Source organism: Pantherophis guttatus, chromosome 16, assembly GCF_059756535.1.
Source record: "Pantherophis guttatus breed Tessera chromosome 16, ASM5975653v1, whole genome shotgun sequence".
Taxonomy (NCBI): Eukaryota; Metazoa; Chordata; class Lepidosauria; order Squamata; family Colubridae; genus Pantherophis; species Pantherophis guttatus.
In genome coordinates, this window is record NC_142078.1 from 8,669,747 (window position 1) to 8,690,877 (window position 21,131).

At 44.0% G+C, this 21,131-nt stretch overlaps 1 protein-coding gene across 1 annotated transcript in view; it reads right to left on the minus strand.

Moving 5' to 3' along the window:
- The window catches only part of PAPPA (pappalysin 1), a 160,151-nt gene that overhangs the window by 86,859 nt on the left and 52,161 nt on the right, over positions 1 to 21,131 (minus strand). The window contains exons 6-9 of the mRNA XM_087880010.1: positions 20,058 to 20,179; positions 18,326 to 18,833; positions 6,165 to 6,293; positions 4,454 to 4,545 (exon numbers count right to left, since the gene is read on the minus strand). Of these exons, the coding sequence (XP_087736136.1) occupies positions 4,454 to 4,545; positions 6,165 to 6,293; positions 18,326 to 18,833; positions 20,058 to 20,179 (851 nt within the window). The remainder of the gene's footprint in view (positions 1 to 4,453; positions 4,546 to 6,164; positions 6,294 to 18,325; positions 18,834 to 20,057; positions 20,180 to 21,131) is intronic.

Consider the following 21,131-nt stretch of genomic DNA (forward strand, 5'->3'; position numbering starts at 1 on the left):
TGTTTCAGATTCTTGGACCGAGTTGGCTTCTGCATCAGCCTCTCTTCTGCCAACTGTTAAAGTCTATTTGGGGTCAACTCCCCATTGCTTTTCTTCGGGGAAGCAAAAAAAATCCCAATCGTTGGCCAAGGGCAGGTTTTTTTATTGTAAAGAAATTCTGACTACGACCGATTACAATAAGAACGAAAGCCAGCCGCTGATGATCTGCTGGCTGGAGCCGAACAACTTGCCGGAAATTATCTTCCAGCTTCCTGGAAGTCTTTTCTTCTCCTGTTTTTTTTAAAAAAAGGCTTCTGGGTTTTCTCGTCTCGTTCTCAGCTTGTACTTGGGTGGACTCCTCCTTAACTGCAGGGGTGGTACTCACTTACTTTCGCTAGCGGTTCGCAAATGTGAAGGCACGCGGCGCCTCCGGGCATCCACTGAATGTCACTGAGTGTCACTGAGCCACGAACACTAGCCACCAGTAAACCCAACTTGATGATGATGATGATGATGATGATGATGTCATCCATTCAGTTGTCTCCTACTCTTGGCGATTCTTTGGGCCAGGTTGCCTGCGAGTCGTGTTTTCAACGGTTCGAATCACCTTGGAGAGCAGAATACGACACCAGGTCTCCCCCAGGGCTCTTCCAATGTTGCACTACTTGCACTACTCCTGTGAGTTGTTCTTTGCTCTGGTTGGTATCAGCTTTGATGGCCACATTGTTCTTTGGTTTCCTTTTGCCGCAAAGTCTTCCAAACACAATTTGCCTCCTCCAGTGAATTGCCCCAGGCATGACACGGCCAAAATAAGTGACACGCGATTTTGTGACAACCGCAACGGTTACATCTGTGACATTAGACCAAAGGAGCAAATCTACATTCTTCAGAACTTCAGGGAGAGGTATCAGGTATCAGAATGAGCAGAAGGAAAAGAGTCAGGGGCCATATTCTGATGGGAGTGTTGGAAGAACAAAATAACATTAATCCGATCTGCTCCCTATTATTCAGCTTTCTGTGTGCATGATGGAAAAAAACCCCTGGGTTTCAGGAGGCCAGGACAGTCTGACCGAGATAGGGGAAAAGTGGGAGGGTAGGAGGGATAGATAGATAGATAGATAGATAGATAGATAGATAGATAGATAGATATAGAGAAAGGGGGGAGGGAGGGAGAGAGAGAGAGAGAAAGAGAAAGAGAGAAAGTGAGAGAGAGGGAGATGGAGAGAGTGGGGGAGAAAGAGGAAGAGAAAGGGAGGGAGGGAGAAAGAGAGTGTGTGAGAGAGAAAGAGAAAGAGAAAGTGAGAGTGAGAAAATCAGAGAAAGAGAGAGAAAGTAAGAGAGAGAGAAAGTGAGAGAGAGAAAGAGAGAAAGTGTGTGAGAGAGAGTGAGAGAGAGAAAGTGTGTGAGAGAGAAAGTAAGAGAGAAAGTGAGAGAGAGAGAGAGAGAGTGAGAGAAAGAGAGAAAGTGAGAGAGAGAGAAAGAGAGAAAGTGTGTGAGAGAGAGTGAGAGAGAGAAAGTGTGTGAGAGAGAAAGTAAGAGAGAGAAAGTAAGAGAGAAAGTAAGAGAGAGAAAGTAAGAGAGAAAGTGAGAGAGAGAGAAAGAGAGAGAGAAAGTAAGAGAGAGAGAGAAAGTGAGAGAGAAAGAGAGAGAGAAAGTGAGAGAGAGAGAAAGTGAGAGAGAAAAAGTAAGAGAGAGAAAGTGTGTGTGTGTGTGTGAGAGAGAGAGAGAGAGAAGACCACACATTCACTTTTGTCTTGCTATTTTTACCTCCCGTGATCTAAAGCAGATCGATCCAACTCTTATCTGATTAGGAGGAGGCTTGGGGCAAAGAACAGGCCAGGGAAAACATAAGCAGAAGCTAACAACGTTACAGGTCAACAAGCACATGCAAGAGGGTTGGTGAGCCGAGAATGCACAGAGGCAAAAGATGATAGATCCAGGCAAGGCGAGAGCAAAATGCAACGGTTCATTCTTCCCATTGAAAAAAAACCAAGAAGAACGCAACACACCATCATGGTCATAGAGAGCAAAAGAAATACTTGGCATCCAAGGGAAAAGGAGGAAAGGAAAGGGAAGGGAAGGGAAGGGAAGGGAAGGGAAGGGAAGGGAAGGGAAGGGAAGGGAAGGGAAGGGAAGGGAAGGACAGGATAGGACAGGAAAGGAGGAAGGGAAGAAGGAAGGGAAGGGAAGGGAAGGGAAGGGAAAGGAAAGGAAAGGAAAGGAAAGGAAAGGAAAGGAAAGGAAAGGAAGGGAAGGGAAGGGAAGGGAAGGGAAGGAAAGGAAAGGAAGGGAAGGGAAAGGAAAGGAAAGGAAAGGAAAGGAAGGGAAGGGAAGGGAAGGGAAGGGAAGGGAGGGAAGGGAAGGGAAGGGAAAGGAAAGGAAAGGAAAGGAAAGGAAAGGAAAGGAAAGGAAAGGAAAGGAAAGGAAAGGAATATAAGTATAAACATAAGAAATGAGTACGAATAAATGGGAAGAGTAGGACAGGGATGGTAGGCAGGCTGGTGCACTTATGCATGCCCCTTACAGACCTCTTAGGAATGGGGTGAGGTCAACAGTAGACAGTCTAAGGTTAAAGTTTTGGGGGTTTGGGGATGAAATTACAGAGTCAGGTAGTGCATTCCAGGCGTTGACCACTCTGTTGCTGAAGTCGTATTTTCTGCAATTGAGTTTGGAGCGGTTTACCTTAAGTTTGTATCTATTACGTGCTCGTGTATTGTTGCGGTTGAAGCTGAAGTAGTCATTGACAGGTAGGATGTTGTAGCAGATAATTTCATGTACTATGCTTAGGTCAGACCGAAGTCGGCGTAGTTCTAAATTGTCTAAGCCCAAAATTTCAAGTCTGGTGGCATAACTATACATCTAGTGCAGCTTTGTCCAACATGATGCTCAACATCTAAACACTGAAATATATTTCAGGGATTGGGGCATTCCCATTGAATTGCCCCAATTAGCAACAGCCGGCGATGTCCTTTGTCCTTTTATGAGGCATCCAAAACCCTGATTCTCCCACTAGTGTGAATTTCTTTGCTCTAAAGAGTCACAGAACCGTTTCCCTCCCACCACAAAAAAAAAAAAAAAAAAAAAAAAAAAAGACCGGGGAAAATTTATAACGAACAGCTAAATCTCTGGACCCCCATCTCTTGAACGCTTCAAGCATCCTGCCGCCATTGAGAGCTGACAATCATCGCTAATCAAGCCTCAGGAATAAAAAAAGATCTGGTTAAGCAATTATCATCCCAGAAAAGGAAGGATAAAAGCAACTTTGATGCCCCCTTCAAGGGGGCTCATTAGCATCTCAAAGGAGATGTCAGCTCCTTCAGCTTTGCCAACTTGGGGCTCCCAAAGACTTTACCCTCCCGAGCTTTTCAGAGCTCAGCTTCCCCCTAAAGATCCCACAGATAAGCTTTCACTGGATCTAGGATTTAGAATGGGGGGTTGGGGGTTGGGGAGGAGGGCTCCAATTACAAAGAAACCAGGAAGGACTGACCATTTCCATCATCAAAGACGAAAGACAAAGAAACGCTTAAACCTGAGTGTTAAGTGTGAATAAACCTGAATCTGGGTGAAATTTAAGGCTGGCTTCACACACTAGTCAAAACTAGTCAAAAGTACTATTCTGGCCATCAAGATGATAGCAGATAGCAGTCCCCAGGCACATACTACCACATGTGGTGGACGTGCAGCAAAGCAAGAAAGTATGGGGAGAAATTACAGAACTGGCTGGAAGAGATAATTAAACAGAATACAGATTCGAAACCGGAATTATATCTGTTGGGAATAATACCAGAGGGTTACGATAAAGGGACCACATATATACTGACAGAGGCAAGGATTATATTTGCTAAATACTGGAAAAATGAAAACATTCCGCCGGATGGAGAAGTGATTCGGACAATTTTAGAATGTGCTGAAATGGATAGGTTAACTTTTAAAATTAAAGATAAAGAAGACTCAGAATACTACCGGATATGGAACAGTTTTTATGAGTGGTTAAAGAAAATGGGTAGGAATTAGAGGGGAAAAGACTATGAATGTCTGTATTAAAATAGAGATGGTTTTTGACTATAAGTAGGATAATCTACAAAATGTAAATAGGCCAAGATATAAGAAAACCCAGTTTAAGTTGCCTGAAATCTCCAATTATTCTGAGCATTCTCACATAAAAGATGTACAAGCTCTCATAACCCTGGCTGCCAAAAGCTTGACTGTTGTTGTTGTTATTATTATTGTTATTATTATTATTATAGAGGTGAATTTATTTTTATATTCCCGGCTTGGAAAGAAAAGACTAGCTCCACAGCAGTTGCCTCTTGGTCCAAGAAACCTGCTGAAGAGATGCTGATCTCTATCTCACTTCAGGTCACCTTGATGGATGGTAACAGTGACATCCCTCTCCATCGCTCAACCCTTTCCTTATCCATGCGATGTACGCGCATGGTGTTTGCTTATGAGAAAGATACCCAGCCAAACTCACCTACACAGTTGAAAGATAATTCCCGACGGCAAAAGAGGGAGCATCCATCACGATTCACTTTGTTCATGTCATCACATTCTTCCCCGAGGTCTCTGCCAAGAGAAACAACCGTTTAGAACAATCGGATTATTAAAATAAATTTTAAAGGGTGGGAGGATCTGAAAAGGAGACCTTAAGGTTTAAAGGCTTAAACCTTAAGAGGTTAAGCCAATTTCTTCCTTAAGTGTTAAGCCAATTTCTTCCTTAAGTGTTGTTGTGGTTTTTTTTTTGCTTTTCTACAAGATGCACCAAAACGAGAAGAAGGAAGGAAGGAAGGAAGGAAGGAAGGAAGGAAGGAAGGAAGGAAGGAAGGAAGGAAGGAAAGAAGGAAGGAAGGAAGGAAGGAAGGAAGGCAGGAAGGAAGGCGGGAAGGAGGGAGGGAGGGAAGGAAGGAGGAAGGGACAATGGAAGGAAGGAGGGAAGGGAGGGAGGGAAGGGAAGGAGGAGGGAGGGAGGGCAGGAGGGAGGGAGGAAAGAGGAAGGAAGGGAAAGAGGGAAGGAAAGAGGAAGGGACAAAGGAAGGAAGGAGGAAGGAAACGGAGGGAGGGAAGAAGGAAGGAAGGAGGGAGGGAAGGAGGGAGGGAGGAAGGAAGGGCAGGAGGGAGGAAGGAAAGAGGGAGGGAAGGAAGGAGGAAGGGACAAAGGAAGGAAGGGAGGGAAGGAGGGAGGGAGGAAACTGGGAGGGAGGGAAGAAGGAAGGGAGGAAGGAAGGAAGGAAAGAAGGAGGGAAGGAAGGAAGGAGGGAGGGAAGGGAAGGAGGGAGGGAGGGAGGAAACTGGGAGGGAGGGAAGAAGGAAGGGAGGAAGGAAGGAAGGAAAGGAGGGAAGGAAGGAAGTAGGGAGGGTGGGAGGGAGGAAATTTTAAATATGTTTTGGACTCAATGAAAACTCCTGTAAGCTCCATCAGAAAGATTGGCAAAGTAGGGCACCAATACATTCTAAACAAACATTTCCTATCAGCTTTACAAATATTAAAGCCAGGGACTTTGGCTGATTGGCCAAGGATGAGATGGTGGAGTCACCCACCATCACCAACTTTACTCATCTCCTGAAGAGAGGACATTTTGGTCTGTGCTCACTTATGCAGAGAACTTTAGAGGAAATCTGAAATACGACTGAAATTCAATCTTCCCGTTGCCATAAATCCTTTGCGGAACATCTCGCACCAATGACTTTGGGATCCCGTTCTGTTTTTTTATTTCTTGCGATGGGCAAGGGACGGTTACAGCCTTGGCATATTGAATCTGCCTCTCTGGATTATTTCTGGTTTTAGAACAAAATAAATAATGATGCCTCTTAAAGTGGGATGAAACATCATAAAACAATTATGGGGATTTGTAAGGAAGGAACAACATAACAACGAATGTTGATTGAAGGTCAGCCAGTTTGGGGTAACGGTTAAAGGCCCCAGACTAGAAATCAGGAGACTTGGGAGAGATTTTAGTTCTTCCTTAAAGCACAAAACTAACTGTTTTGTGCTTTAAGATAAAAAATCAAGGTGGGCTCAAACCTTCTTACTGAAAACATTGAGATTTTATTTTGGGAAAATACCGAATTTGAACAAATCTTTGACATGCACGGAACCCGAAAGCTTGAGTGAAAGCAGAAAATGTGAGGTAACAACAACAACAACAACAACAACAACAACAACAACAACAAAGATTTGTACTTACTTCTGGATAATCCCATCACCGCAGTAGCCTTTTCCGTGTGTGTAGGACAGTGTGGGAGAAGGCTCGCTTTCCTTTTGTTCAGAAACAACAGAAACCCGATACTGGTATGACGTGCCATCCTTCAGGTCACTGCAAGTGATGGGGAAAAAAAATTAGATAAGTCAGATGGACACTGAGAACCTTAGAACCTGAGCATGATGTCCACTTCCTTGGAAAACCATTTTTTTTTTGCAAGATGTAACAATGTGGTGTTTATTTATTTGTGAGGGTCTTTGGGGCTCAACTGAGCTTGGTGGTTTTCTTGCAGATGTTTCTTTTCCCAACTAGGGACATCATCAATGGTAGAAGGGAGTGGAGTGGGAGAAGGAGGAAGAAGAGGAGAAGGAGAACTGTGAGGTCCTTGGTGCTCTTGGTGGTTTTCTTGCAGATGTTTTTTTTCCCCAACTAGGGACATCATCAATTCTAGAAGGGAGTGGAGTGGGAGGATGAGGAGGAGGAGGAAGAGGAGAAAGAGGAGGAGGAGGAGGAGGAGGAGAAGGAGAAGGAGAAGGAGAAGGAGAAGGAGAAGGAGAAGGAGAAGGAGAAGAAGGAGAACTGTGCTGTCCTTGGTGCTCTTGGAGCTTGGTGGTTTCCTTACAGATGTTTCTTTTCCCAACTAGGGACATCATCAGTGCTAGAAGGGAGTGGAGTGGGAGGGGGGAGCAGGAGGAGGAGGAAGAGGAGAAGGAGGAGGAGAAGGAGAAGAGAAGGAGAACTGTGAGGTCCTTGGTGTTCTCTAAGCTTGGTGGTTTTCTTACAGATGTTTCTTTTCCCAACTAGGGACATCATCAGTGCTAGAAGGGAGTGGAGGAGGAGGAGGAGGAGGAGGAGGAGGAGGAGGAGGAGGAGGAGGAGGAGGAGAACTGTGTGGTCCTTGGTGCTCTCTGTGCTTAGTGGTTTTCCTGTAGACAGTTCATTACCCAACTAAGTAACATCATCAGTGCTAGAAGGGAGAGAGGTTCTTTCATTTCCTTCTAGCACTGAAATGACTTAATTGGGTCATGAAACATCTGCAAGAAAACCACCAAGCTCAGAGGGCACCCCACAGTTCAATCCTGAACTAGAGATATTCTCTTCTATTGCTTATGCATTTACTTCTCAGATCCAATACAACCGCCTATCTCACAGAAAGCAACGTATACGGGAACAAAACCAGACAGCATCCCGCATGGACTTCCATACAATTGTGTACCACAATTACTGGCGTTATCTCAGAGAGAATGGATGGAGAGGAGCACAACAAGATCCTCCCAAGTCCTTTCCGTGCAGGCTCCCCAACTCGACGCAAAAGCACGTTGAAAGCAACTCAAAACCACAGTTCCTGAGGGGTCCATCCAATTCTCCCATGCCTCCTGCCAGGGTTTTGCAAGCAATGACATTTAAAGGTTGTTTAAGAGAAAGAGGCTTAAGTCGAGGAAACAGCTCCTCCCCATCCCCACCACATCTTTGAGTGAGAGTGGCCGTCTTCTAAATGAAACCCAGAGAACTGGATTGTGCAAAAATTAGCCAAATCATCCTCTTCATAAAGTATGGGTTGTTGTTGTTGTTTTTTAACATTACCGGATTGTTTTGATTATTTCCAATGAAAGGGTTGCATTGTCTAAGAGCTTGCAAGATTCGGTCCTTGTTTGATTTGCTAAAGGGATGAAGATGTAAAGGAAGCCAACTAATTTATTCCTCCCTTAATAAGAGTTTGTTTTATTCCCAGGAGTGGGGCTGTACTAATTCATTTTATCATCCGAGGGAGCAGGGGAAAGGGGCTCAGGCTACGTTAATATTTGGGATTTGGGTTTAGAAAGAAGATCGTCCCGTTTAAGCGTTTTTTTACAAGTGATTCCAAACCAAAGCCTCTATTTCCTTAATTTAAGTATTAAAGCTTGTAGCAACCAAGTGTTACATTCACCCCTTTGTTTATTCCAAGAATACAGGCAATTTACAACAATAAACAGTAAGGAACATAAACCAATCACTACCCAAATTAAAACCAATCATTAAAATAATGAAAAACATCAGGAAAGAGGCATCTTTTAACCATCTTTTTACCATGTTCCGCCAAAAATAAGATCCTGTTTAATATCTATCTATCTATCTATCTATCTATCTATCTATCTATCTATCTATCTATCTACCTATCTCTGTGTGTGTGTGTGTGTGTCTGTGTCTCTGTGTGTGTGTGTCTCTGTGTGTGTGTGTGTATGTATGTATGTATGTATTTTTCTTCAACCGGGTATTTTCCTACGTAAACAATATTTCCTATTGGGCAATAGGCAGCAAAATTGCATGCTTGCTGTCTGAAGAAGCCTAGGATAGTGGATGAGATTTCACTGAGCTATGGCTGCAATTTGAGAAACTTGGTTTACGTAGGAAAATACCCGGTTGAAGAAAAATACATATAAAACCTACGATAAGAGAAGAAAGCAAATATAGATAGATAGATAGATAGATAGATAGATAGATAGATAGATAGATAGATAGATGTAGATGTAGATATATAGAGATATATAGAGATATCTGTCTTCTTAAGTTTTCGCGGGTGTGTATATGCAAAAACTTAAAATCTCGGGTGTTTTCCCGCGTCATATTAAATAAGTTAGTTAAAATATTTAAAATTCTGGTTAAAATCCTAGCTTAAAATCTTCTAAAAATCCTTACAGAGCACTCTGCAAGGTCCTTTAAAACTTTAGCTAAAATCCTACCAGTACCTTAAAAGTTTTTCTTATAGCAACATTTCGACAGGTTCACAACCCTGTCATCTTCAGGCTCTTATCTTATCCACAGCTTCTAAACTAGATAAGAGCCTGAAGATGACAGGGTGGTGAGCCTGTTGAAATGTTGCTATAAGAAAAACTTTTAAGGTACTGGTAGGATTTTAGCTAAGGTTTTAAAGGACCTTGCAGAGTGCTCTGTAAGGATTTTTAGAAGATTTTAAGCTAGGATTTTAAACAGAATTTTAAACATTTTAACTAACTTATTTAATATGACGCGGGAAAACACCAGAGATTTTAATTTTTTGCATATATATATATATATATATATATCCATCAAAAAAGGCAAATAATGGAGTGGGTGGGGTCTTAATTAGGGCTTATTTGGGGGGTATGGCGTATATTGGGCACATGTGTAAAAATCAAGCTAGGACTTACTTTCAGGGTAGGTCATATTTTGGGGGGAAACACGGTAGGAGAGAGAGGGAGACTTACAGAACAAAATCAAAGTATATCTCCATACCTCAGAAGGTTTGCATAGAAAAGCCATCATTGGTAATAGCAAAACTATGCTTCGTGTAACTTCCATTGCTATTGATACCATGATTACCATTCAGTGGACAGTTGATTTTCCACCCACCTATTTTTTGGTTAGGAAGGGAAGGGAAGGAAAAAGAGAGAAGGAGTTTGGGATTCTATACGGAAATACATTTTAAGACAACCTGCGGTGAGCATTTATGCCTAATTTTAAATGACAATTGCCTGACTGGTGGATGTTTACATTTTAAAATTAAGTCACAATATCTGTGCTTCCTCTTCTTCATGTAAAAGGAGACATGCAGCATGAAGTAATGAGTTTCTGGAGGAAAGAAAAGAAAAGGGAAGGGAAGGGAAGGGAAGAAAGGGGAGGGAAGGAGGAAGGGAAGGAGGAAAGGAAGAGAAGGGAAGGGAAGGACAGGACAGGACAGGACAGGAAGGGAAGAAGGAAGGGAAGGGAAGGGAGGGAAGGAAGGAAAGGAGGAAGGGAAGGCAAGTAAAAAAAGGAGAGGAAAGGAGAGGAAAGGAAAGGAGGAAGGAAAGGAAAGGAAAGGAGGAAAGGGGAAGGGGAAGGAAATGGGAAGGGGAAGGAAAGGAAAGGAAAGGAAAGGAAAGGAGGAAGGGGGAAGGGGAAGGGGAAGGAAATGGGAAGGGGAAGGAAAGGAAAGGAGGAAGGGAAGGGAAGGGAAGAAGGAGAGGAAAGGAGGAAGGAAAGGAAAGGAAAGGAAAGGAAAGGAAAGGAAAGGAAAGGAAAGGAAAGGAAAGGAAAGGAAAGGAAAGGAAAGGGAGAAGGAAACTGCCTAATGATTATGTACATTGTAAACTGGTCTTTTTAAAAGTAGATAAGGATGGCTGAAGTTAGTAGCTATTCAATTATGGTGCTGGTGCTGCAACAGCATTGTTTTAAATATGGAATCCCGCAGATGATAATTTCAAAGGAGAAAGAGGGAAAGGTGGCCAGGCAGAGGGAAGAATCCTTCAGAACATTTTCAGCGATGATGCGCCACAAACTGGATAAAGAGCTCCATTCAGCCAGATGGCTATTTCCAGCCAGAGGAAGGTCTCTGTGAATCATCAAGCTGGTGTCCTTTTTCTACAGATAACAGAACAGAGCGTCCTTCTGCCCAAAAGGGACCAGAAGCTAACAAATAATTCAAACAGTGTCGCTCAAGAGTCTGATCTCATCTGTCCTCTCAAATGAACCTTCCGATCAACTCTCCTTCCTCTTTAATTGCTCATGATGTCCTCAAGTTATCCTCCCCTCCTCCCAAATTCACTGATGGGTATTTTCCCAGAACTGAATTTCCAGCGCTGGAGAAAATTCTTTCCGCTAGACCTCAAAGGCCAACTCTGTCTGCACTCCAACACAAAGTTCTTGAAGACGCGTCTAGTCTAACGAAAGAGAAGGACTAAGGGTGGACTAGAAGATCTCCAAGATCCTTTCTGACTCTTGTTGTCCCAAAAGTGACTCTTTTTTTCCCCCAAAAAGGCAACTGGACTTTCTTGGTTTTTCCTTTCAAAACATTAACATTATCGGTGGGTTAGCGGGAGGAGTTGCCAGGGAGATGGATGCTATCCCAAGAAATCCACCTGATGTTCACCTGATGTTCTTTATTTCTTGCACTGGTGGTCTGCAGTGCATGGCGCTGATGGAGAAGACCCATCCAATCCAATCACCTGAGAAGATGTGCCTCTAAACTCGAGCAGTCCAATAAAAGGATGGGAACTGAAGTCCACCCACGCTAGCCAGGGAATTCTGGAGTTGAGGTCCGTCCACCTATCTTAAAGTTGCCAAGTGGGTGCTCCATTGTCGGAGATTTTCAAGAAAAGATTGGTCCGGGGTGGTAGAAAGATTCATGCCTTGGACAGGACAGAATGACAGAGTTGGAGGTCTTCTAGTCCTCAAGCAGGAGGTCTTATACCATTTCAGACAAATGGTTGTCCAGTCTTTTCTTAAAAACATCCAGTGATGGAGCACCCAACAGCTTCTGAAGGCAAGTTAATTGGTTAATTGTTCTCACTGTCAGGAAAGTTCTAGGTTGCTTCTCTCCTTGATTAGTTTCCATCTGTTGCTTCTTGTCCTGCCTTCAGGTGCTTTGGAGAATAGGTTGGCCCCCTCTTCTTTGGGGCAGCCCCTCAAATATTGGAAGGCTGCTACCATGTCATCCCCTAGTCCTTCTTTTCATTAAACTAGACATACCCAATTCCTGCAACCGTTCTTCGTATGTTTGAGCCTCCAGTCCTCTAATAATTTTTGTTGATCTTCTCTGCACAAATAGGATAGGATAGGATAGGATAGGATAGGATAGGATAGGATAGGATAGGATAGGATAGGATAGGATAGGATAGGATAGGATAGGATAGGATAGAATAGAATAGAATAGAATAGAATAGAATAATAGAGTTGGAAGGGACCTTGGAGGTCTTCTAGTCCAACCCACTGCTTAAGCAGGAAACCCTACACCACTTCAGACAAATGGTTGTCCAACCTCTTCTTAAAAACTTCCAGTGTTGGAGCATTCACAACTTCTGGAGGCAAGTTGTTCCCCTGATTGATTGTTCTAACTGTGGGGAAATTCCTCCTTAGTTCTAGGTTGCTTCTCTCCTTGATGAGTTTCCACCCATTGCTTCTTGTCCTGCCCTCAGGTGCTTTGGAGAATAGCTTGATTCCCTCTTCTTTGGGGCAACCCCTGAGATATTGGGACACTGCTATCATGTCTCCCCTAGTCCTTCTCTTCATTAAACTAGACATACCCAGTTCCTGCAACCGTTCTTCTTATGTTTTAGCCTCCGGTCCCCTAATCCTCTTTCTTGCTCTTCTCTGCGCTCTTTTCCCTTCTTATCCAAGAAGTGTCTTCAGTTCTGAAGAGAGCACTTCTACAGTTCTTGAATGAGAAGCAATGTCAAGAAAACACAAGGATTTGTCTATCTATTTTGTCTGTGTTTGTCTATGTGTCCGAAGGCGAGGAGAAGGGCAGGATTTGGCAAATTTAACAACAACAAAAAAAAAAGTGAAAAGCCAGAAGTTCCTTGCATCTGTCTGTTATTTCAGCTGGTCTACTGCTGTTTGGACAAGCTGGAGCAGAAGAACAGGTACAGTGTCCAATGTTTTGTGTGTGCGTGTGTTTGTTGACTTAACGGGCAGGTGCATCCAAAGCACTTTAGCCAATGTTGGGTCTGATGCAAGCTTGAAAACTAAAGGAGGCCATCGAGACACATAACCGTGAAGGCTAACAGGGTAGGGTGTGTATGGTATTGCCTGTAGGAAGAAGAAAACCCTGCTGAAGACTGGGAGGTGGGATCCTAAAGGTCATCTCCAATCCTTCTTTTGCAGCTCCTCCTCCTGCTAAAATATGACCTGGGAGGATAACTACCGTAGGAGGATGCACTGATGATGTTACCTAGTTGGGCAATGAAACGTCTGCAAGAAAACCACCAAGCTTAGAGAGCACCAAGGACTCCTCTTGTCAACCCTGAACTACAAATATTCTCTTTTATCGGTAAGAATAAGAAAACTCTGCAAATGCCTCCTTCAACATTTAAAGTTGGTTTCTTCATACACCAAATAGAGAGCCTTCCTCTTCCTCCTCCTCCTCCTTCTGTCTTTCTTCCTCCTCCTCCTCCTCTCCTTCTCCTTCTTCGTCTTCTTCTTCTTCTGTCTTCCTTCCTCCTCCTCCTCCTCTCCTTCTTCTCCCTTCTTCCTTCCTCCTCCTCTTCTTCTTCTTCCATCTTCCTTCCTCTTCCTCCTCCTCCTCCTCTTCTTCTTCTGTCTTCCTTCCTCCTCCTCTTCTTCTTCTTCCATCTTCCTTCCTTTCTCCTCCTCTTCTTCTTCTTCTGTCTTCCCTCCTCCTCCTCTCCTTCTCCTTTCTTCTTCATCTTCTTCTTGTCTTCCTTCCTCCTCCTCCTCTCCTTCTCCTTCTCCTTCTCCTTCTCCTTCTCCTTCTCCTTCTCCTTCTCCTTCTCCTTCTCCTTCTCCTCCTCCCTTCTCCCTTCCTCCTCCTCTTCTTCTTCCATCTTCATTCCTCCTCCTCCTCTTCTTCTTCTCCTTCTCCTCCTCCTCCTCCTCCTGCATCTCCTTGTCCTTCTCCTTGTCTTTCTCTTTCTCTTTGTCTTTCTCCTTCTCCTTGTCTATCTCCTCCTCTTCCTCTTCCTCCTCCTCCTCCTCCTCCTCCTCCTCCTTCCTCAAGAGATGGCTGAGAGTCACACAGATGTGAAAAGTTAAGGTGCTCTCAAGTTTGAGGCCTCTTTAAGGATGGAGCTTGGGTCAAATGCATCTGCTTTAGATTCCCAGGAGGGCCGAGGAGGAAGCTGCTTGCATTTCAAGCAACAGTTTAAGAAAACAAAAACAAAATAGGACCTATTTCTCTTGGCCCATTCCCTACCACACTTTTTAAAAAAAAAGAAGAAGAGGGGGAGGGGAAAGAACCCCCTTCTCTGTTATCATCCAATTTGCAACTGGCCTCACCAACTAAGCCACAGAGAAGCAGTAGATCAAGCTTTGCTCCTTGTCCGTTAAAGAATTAAGACCCAAGGATGGAGAAGACCTATTTTAGATGCAGGGACCGAGCAGCTCTGGCCAAAACAAGCAAGAGAAGAGGGATGAGAAGTGGGGAGGGGGAGGAATCGTGCACAAGTCCAGAAAGGAAATTATTTTTAACGTTGTTGAGTAATGCGTGCACACATCCAGCCTTGCTTCCTTCAAGCAAAACTGAGAAAAAAATGCCATTTGTTTATGCCTGGGAGATTTTGCGGTATTTTAGCATTCACTCCAGCGTCTAAATATGGAACACTATGGTGAAATAACAGCCCATGAGAAAATGCGTAACAATATATATTGTTAGAGAGACACAGTACACATACATACACGCACATATTTTGGACTTCAGTCCTTTAACTTTAACCTTTAATCCTTTTAACCTTTTAACTTTGAAAGAACAAGGGAGGAGGAGGAGGAGGAGATAGACAATAAGGAAAAGAGGAGGAGAAGGAAAATGAGGAGAAGGAGGAGGAGATAGACAATGAGGAGGAGGAGGTGAAGAGGAGGAGGAGCTAGATAGAAAATAAGGAAAAGAGAAGGAGAAAGAAATAAGGAGAAGGAGGAAGAGATAGACAAGGAGGAGGAGGAGGTGAAAAGGAGGAAGAGGAGATAGAGAAGAAGGAAAAGAGGAGAAGGAAAATGAGGAGAAGGAGGAGAAGATAGACAATGAGGAGGAGGAGGAAGTGATAGACAGTGAGGAAAAGAGAAGGAGAAGGAAAATGAGAAGGAGAGGAGGAGAAGATAGACAATGAGTTGGAGGAGGAGGAGGTGAAGAGGAGGAAGAGGAGCTAGACAGACAATGAGGAAAAGAGAAGGAGAAGGAAAATGAGAAAGAGGAGGAGATAGACAACTCTGTTACTGACATCGGTTGAGTTTTGCCCCGTTTAATGACTTTCCTCACCACACTTGTTAAGCGAATCACTGCAGTTCCTGAATTGGTAACACGATTGTTAAGTGAATCCGATTTCCCCATTGGTGTGGCTTTTCAGAAGGTCAGAAAATGGGATCACATGACTTCCGGGACACTGCAACGGTCATACATGTGAGTCGGTTGCCAAGCATCCAAATGTTAATAAGTGTGAAAAATGGCCCACAAGTCGCTTTTTTCCAGTGCCTTTGTAACTTCGGTCACTAAATGAACTCGTTGTAAGTCAAGGACTGCCTGTATTTCCTCTACAAAGTTATCATTAATACAGTAGCTATAATTTATGGGGGAAATGGTGGAAGAGCTGTGGTGGCGCAGTGGTTAGAATGCAGTACTGCAGGCTACTTCTGCTGACTGCCATTTGGCGATTCGAATCTCCCCAGGCTCAAGGTTGACTCAGCCTTCCATCCTTCCGAGGTGGGTAAAATGAGGACCCAGTTTGTTGGGGGCAAGAGGCTGACTCTGTAAACCGCTTAGAGAGGGCTGTAAATAGTGGTGGGATTCAGCCAGTTTGCACCACTTCGGGAGAACCGGTTGTTAACTTTCTGAGCAGTTTGGTGAACTGGTTGTTGGAAGAAATCATTAGGGCAGAGAACCGGTTGTTAAATTAGTTGAATCCCACCACTGGCTGTAAAGCACTATGAAGCAGCATATAAGTCTAAGTACTTTTGCTATTTTCCTTCCTTCCTTCCTTCCTTCCTTCCTTCCTTCCTTCCTTCCTTCCTTCCTTCCTTCCTTCCTTTCCTTCTGTGGTGCTGCATTGGTTAGAATGCAGTATTACAGTCTGACTCTGCCCACTGCCATGAGTTTGATCCTGGTTGGGATCAAACTCATCCAGTATACAGGATGATTCTGTATACTGCTATAGAGGGCTATAAAGCACTGTGAAGCGCTATATAAGTATGCTATTGCTATTGGTTTCTTCCTTTCTTCTTTCTCTCCCTCCCTTTTCTCCTTCCTTCCTTCCTTCCTTCCCTCCCATGGTGGTGCAGTGGTTAGAATGCAGTATTGCTGGCTAACTCTGCCCACTGCCATGAGTTTGATCCTGGTTGGGGGCAACAGGATGATTCTGTAAACTGCTATAGAGGGCTATAAAGCACTGTGAAGTGGTATATAAGTATGCTATTGCTATTGCTTTCTTCCTTTCTTCTTTCTCTTCCTCCCTTTTCTCCTTCCTTCCTTCCTTCCTTCCTTCCTTCCTTCCTTCCTTCCCATGGTGGTGCAGTGGTTAGAATTTAGTATTGCTGGCTAACTCTGCCCACTGCCAGCAGTTCAATCCTGACCAGCTCAAGGTTGACTCAGTCTTCCGTCCTTCTGAGGTGGGTAAAATGAGGACCCAGATTGTTGGGGGGCAATATGCTGACTTTGTAAACAACTTAGAGAGGGCTGTAAAAGCACTGTGAAGCGGTATATAAGTCTAGATGCTATTGCATTTAAACTCCAGGTCCTCTGGTTCTTCCTGTTCCAATTTAATTAAATCCCCATAGCATCAGAACATCCAGTCCTAAGATTTTGGCCACCCCACCAAAGAACAGCCCTAAAAAGAGGGCTAGGTTAAGCCATCTTTGTTTATTTCTTATGGAGATTGCTACCCCTGCTGTCCAAATTAAATCTCCAGGGTGACTCATTCCGGTGCATTTCCTGATGCAAGACACAGCCAAGAATAAGCTCGCAAATAAATATGCAAACAAGCCAACAATGGAGATAAACCTCATTGAAACAACTTCTGTTCTTTAATTGATAAGTTTTCAAGCCGCTGAGACGGTACGGTTTTCATGCAAAAAAAAAAGGGGGGGGAGAAAGCACTGAGAAATGTGGGTGGATTTCAACCTTCGGAGAAGGACAAGCCATGTTTAATCTAAAAGAGACGTGCCTGGAGATGGAAACCCTGGTTGAGTTCCTATAGCAGGTAAGATGATGGCTTGAGTGCATCCACACACCCCGGTTTGTTTGGTAAGCATTCATATTTGGTTGGTTTGCAGCTTAAATACAAAGGTTCCCCTTGCACATCTGTGCTAGTCGTTCCCGACTCTAGGGGGCGGTGCTCATCTCCGTTTCAAAGCCGAAGAGCCAGCACTGTCCGAGGACGTCTCCATGGTCATGTGGCCGGCATGACTCAACGCCAAAGGCGCACGGAACGCTGTTACCTTCCCATCAAAGGTGGTCTCTATTTTTTCTACTTGCATTTTTTACGTGCTTTCGAACTGCTAGATTGGCAGAAGCCGGGACGAGTCATGGGAGCTCACCCTGTTATGCAGCACTAGGGATTCGAACCACTGAACCACCGAACTTTCAATCTACAAGCTCAGCATCTTAGCCACTGAGCCACCTTGTTTGCAGCTTAGCACCACATATAACATGGGTTAGTTCAGTAACACTGGTCTGGTAATGAAGATATCGAATAAACACTAGGGAAACCATGGTTCCAGTTGTCCCAAAGGTGCTTTTTCAAAAGGCAACTGGACTTTGTTTTTGCTTGATGTTTCCTTGAAGTTCTTTTGTTTCTCATCCAAAAACCTTCTTCAGAACTGAAGAAGCTTCTTGGATGAGAAGCGAAACCTCTTCAAGGAAAAACAAGGTCCAATTGCTTTCTGAAGAACTAAATAAGCTTCTTGGATGAGAAGCGAAATCTCTTCAAGGAAAAATAAGGTCCAGTTGCCTTCTAAAGAACTGAAGAAGCTTCTTGGATGAGAAGCGAAACCTCTTCAAGGAAAAACAGTTGCCTTCTGAAGAACTAAAGAAGATTCTCGGATGAGAAGCAAAACCTCTTCAAGGAAAAACAAGGTCCAATTGCTTTCTGAAGAACTGAAAAAGCTTCTTGGATGAGAAGTGAGACCTCTTCAAGGAAAAACAAAGTCCAGTTGCCTTCTGAAGAACTGAAGAAGATGAGAAGCGAAACCTCTTCAAGAAAAAACAGTTGTCTTCTGAAGAACTAAAGAAGATTCTCGGATGAGAAGCGAAACCTCTTCAAGGAAAAACAAGGTCCAATTGCTTTCTGAAGAACTAAAGAAGCTTCTTGGATGAGAAGTGAAACCTCTTCAAGGAAAAACAAGGTCCAATTGCTTTCTGAAGAACTGAAGAAGCTTCTTGGATGAGAAGCGAGACCTCTTCAAGGAAAAACAAAGTCCAGTTGTCTTTTGAAAAAGCACCTTTGGGACAACCATGACCTGGATATAGTAACTGAGAAGCTCCATGGACATGGTCCCAGTTCACCTTCAAACTAATTTTCTGAACAGTTATTAGTTGAGTAGATAAACAGCTCCCCCATCTTTTAACCTGGTTAGGGGCTGAGGATGAAAAGGAGTTGTTTTGCAAAGGGGCAACAGTGATGGGATGGCAAACAGAAGTAAGAACATGCTTACTCCATTTCAATTAAAGTTCGGAACAAGTGATCAAATTGGTAAAATATGGTACTTACGTGTCCACAAATGTCCGACTGAGGTCCGAGATGAGAAAGGAAGGTCCTTTCTGAAACGGAGGGTCCCGGGAGACTTTGTAGTGGATGGGCCGGCACTTTTTACACTGCGAGCTCTGGGGAACCGAAGTGATCATAGCAGCATCGATTTCCAGTTGTTCGTCTAAGGTGTAAATCTGTATGCCTTGGACTTCGTCCTTCATCTTCTCTGTATCCAGTCTGATGGTCATGGGGACATCACAGAAGAAGTTCTGAGGCCCAAGCGAAACGTTTTCTCCGCCAACCATCAACAATTTGACGTCGTTTATGGCTTCTTTGGAGTCCCACTCGGGGGAAACATAAGTCACCCAGATGGTCAGAGATTCTGGGACGACCGGATATTGGAACTGAAGCTGAAGGTAGCATCCTTGAGGTTCAGGGCAAGCCGGTGGGACAGTTTGCTTGATGACCGCTGAATTGGGAGTCCACGTTCGGACGTCAGGTTTACATGGCTGCTCTACATCTGGGTGGCCTTGAATAGAGGAGAAGGAAAAAAGGAAGGAGAATGGAATCAAACTTGCAGGAGCCAGCTGTTTTGCCAACTCTTTCTCGTGGTGGCTGCTTAGCTCCAACAACTGCTTCCTGTTGGGGCCCTAAGGAGCTTGGGTGGGCAGGCGAGGAGTGGCTGGGAGGGGAGGGGCGAGTAGAGGCTGGCGATGCGCCCCTCGACGTGAGTGACATCAAGTTGACCACACCTACTCAAGTCACATGACCACCTAGCCACGCCCACCCAACCAGCCATTAGGCCCTTAAAACCCACTTTTTCCAGTAAGCCAGGCTGGCTTAGGAAGACATTTTTTAATTTTTTTAAATGTTTAATTGGTTTGTGGTTTTTTTAAATTTTTGGGCCAAATTTATATGGATTTTAATTGTTTTTAATATTTGTATTTCATGTTTTTTTAATTCTGGCTGTGCACCGCCCTGAGTCCTCAGGGAGAAGGGCGGTATATAAATTGAAAATAAAATAAAAATAAAATAAAGTAAATAAATAAATAAAATATTAGTGGTCCGCGGGATTTAAAATTATGAATTTAGTGGTCCCTGAGGTCCGAAAGGTTGGTGACCTCCAAGGTCCCTTCCAACTCTATTCTCTATTCTTATATTTCAGGGCTATTCTAGAAAACGGGAGAAATGTACATTGCGGATTCACCCTCTGAAATCACAGAAGCACGGAGATTTATTATTATTCTTTCTTTCTTTTTTGCTTTTCAAAGAAAAACGGCACAAGGTCATAAAAAATGGCAACTGACAAAAGCAGATGAAAAGGAAACAGATGTCAAAGAAGGATGCAAACCTCGGCCGCCGTTGCAAGATTGAGTAACAGAAAGAGATTCTGTTTTGGTTTTTTTTTGTTTTTTTGCACCAGTTCGGAAGAAAACAGAGTGAGCAAACATCCTATTTTTATTTTTTTTTAAAAAAAGGCCAGTCTTGATTATGAACACGGCCAAGGAGGAGAAAAAAAAAAAAAGGACTCCAAGCTTAATGATGAATTTGTTGCTCATCGTTCACTGCTACTCCGCTGATTGCATTCTTTTCGCCTTCCCTCTGCAAAATTTGTCATCCTTTCTAGAATATTAACCGTGCTTTCTGAAGGGGGCTTCCAACGTTTATTTGTAGGAACTATCTAGCGGCATGCCCGACCATGCCTCTCTTCCTCCATCCCACCTCTTGCCCAGGTAGGGAACTTGAGGCTGACCTTCAGCTCCTCGGGGGCTCCAGTGGCCTGATGGGTCGCACGGCATCGGCGAAGAGGCGCTGGAAGCGTATTGCACCAGAATTTGTTCTTCCCCGCACAGCTCGCACGATGATCCCACTTCTCTAGGTGGCCAGGAAGTAAAAGAAGGAAATGCTCCAACTTAGTAACAGTTGAAAGGAACATTCATTCATTCATTCATTCATTCCTCCCTTCCTCTGAGTCCTTCATCCTTCTGAGTCCTCTTCCTACCATCTTCCTCCCTTCCTCCCTCCGAGTCTTTCCTCCTTCCCTCCATCCTTCCTTCCTTTCTCCTCTCCCTTTCCTTCCTCTCCTTCCTCTCTTCCTCCTTCTCTCCCTCTTTCCTTCCTTCTTTCCTTCCTTCCTTTCTTCCTCCCTCCCTCCCTCCTTCATTCCTCCCTCCTGCTCTTCCTTCTCTGCCATGATACAAGATTTCCTTCATTCCTTTCTCCCCTCCCTTTCCTTCCTTTCCTCCTCCTCCTTCCCTCCCTTATAGTCTTTCCTTCCTTCCTTCCTACCTACCTTCCTTCCTGCCTTCCTTCCTCCCTTCCCTTTCCTTCCTCTCTTTCTCCTTCCCTCCCTCAGTCTTTCTTTCCTTCCTTCCTTTCCTCCCTTTCCTTCCTCTCTTCCTCCTTCCCTCCCCCAGAGTCTTTCTTTCATTCCTTCTTCCCACTCTCCCTCCCTCCCTTTCTCCCTTTTCTCCCCTCCCTCCTTCATTCCTCCCTCCCTCTCTTCCTTCTCTGCCATGATACAATATGTCCGTCCTTCCTTCCTTCCTTCCTTCCTTCCTTCCTTCCTTCCTTCCTTCCTTCCTCAGAACACAAAAGAGTCACATGGCTTGCTGTTTCCATGGTTTACTTAATTATGATTCATTGAGATTTGGGATACGATACACTAAGCTATAATCCTCAGTCCACCATTCACCCAGTAGGTTAACCTCAAATCTACCAACGGTATCACATGAACCCCATCTCTAGCTGGGTCTTCCCCTTGAGAGGTTTAATCTTTTAGATCAGACTTCTTCTTCTTCTTAAAGTAAATTGGGTCCCAATCACC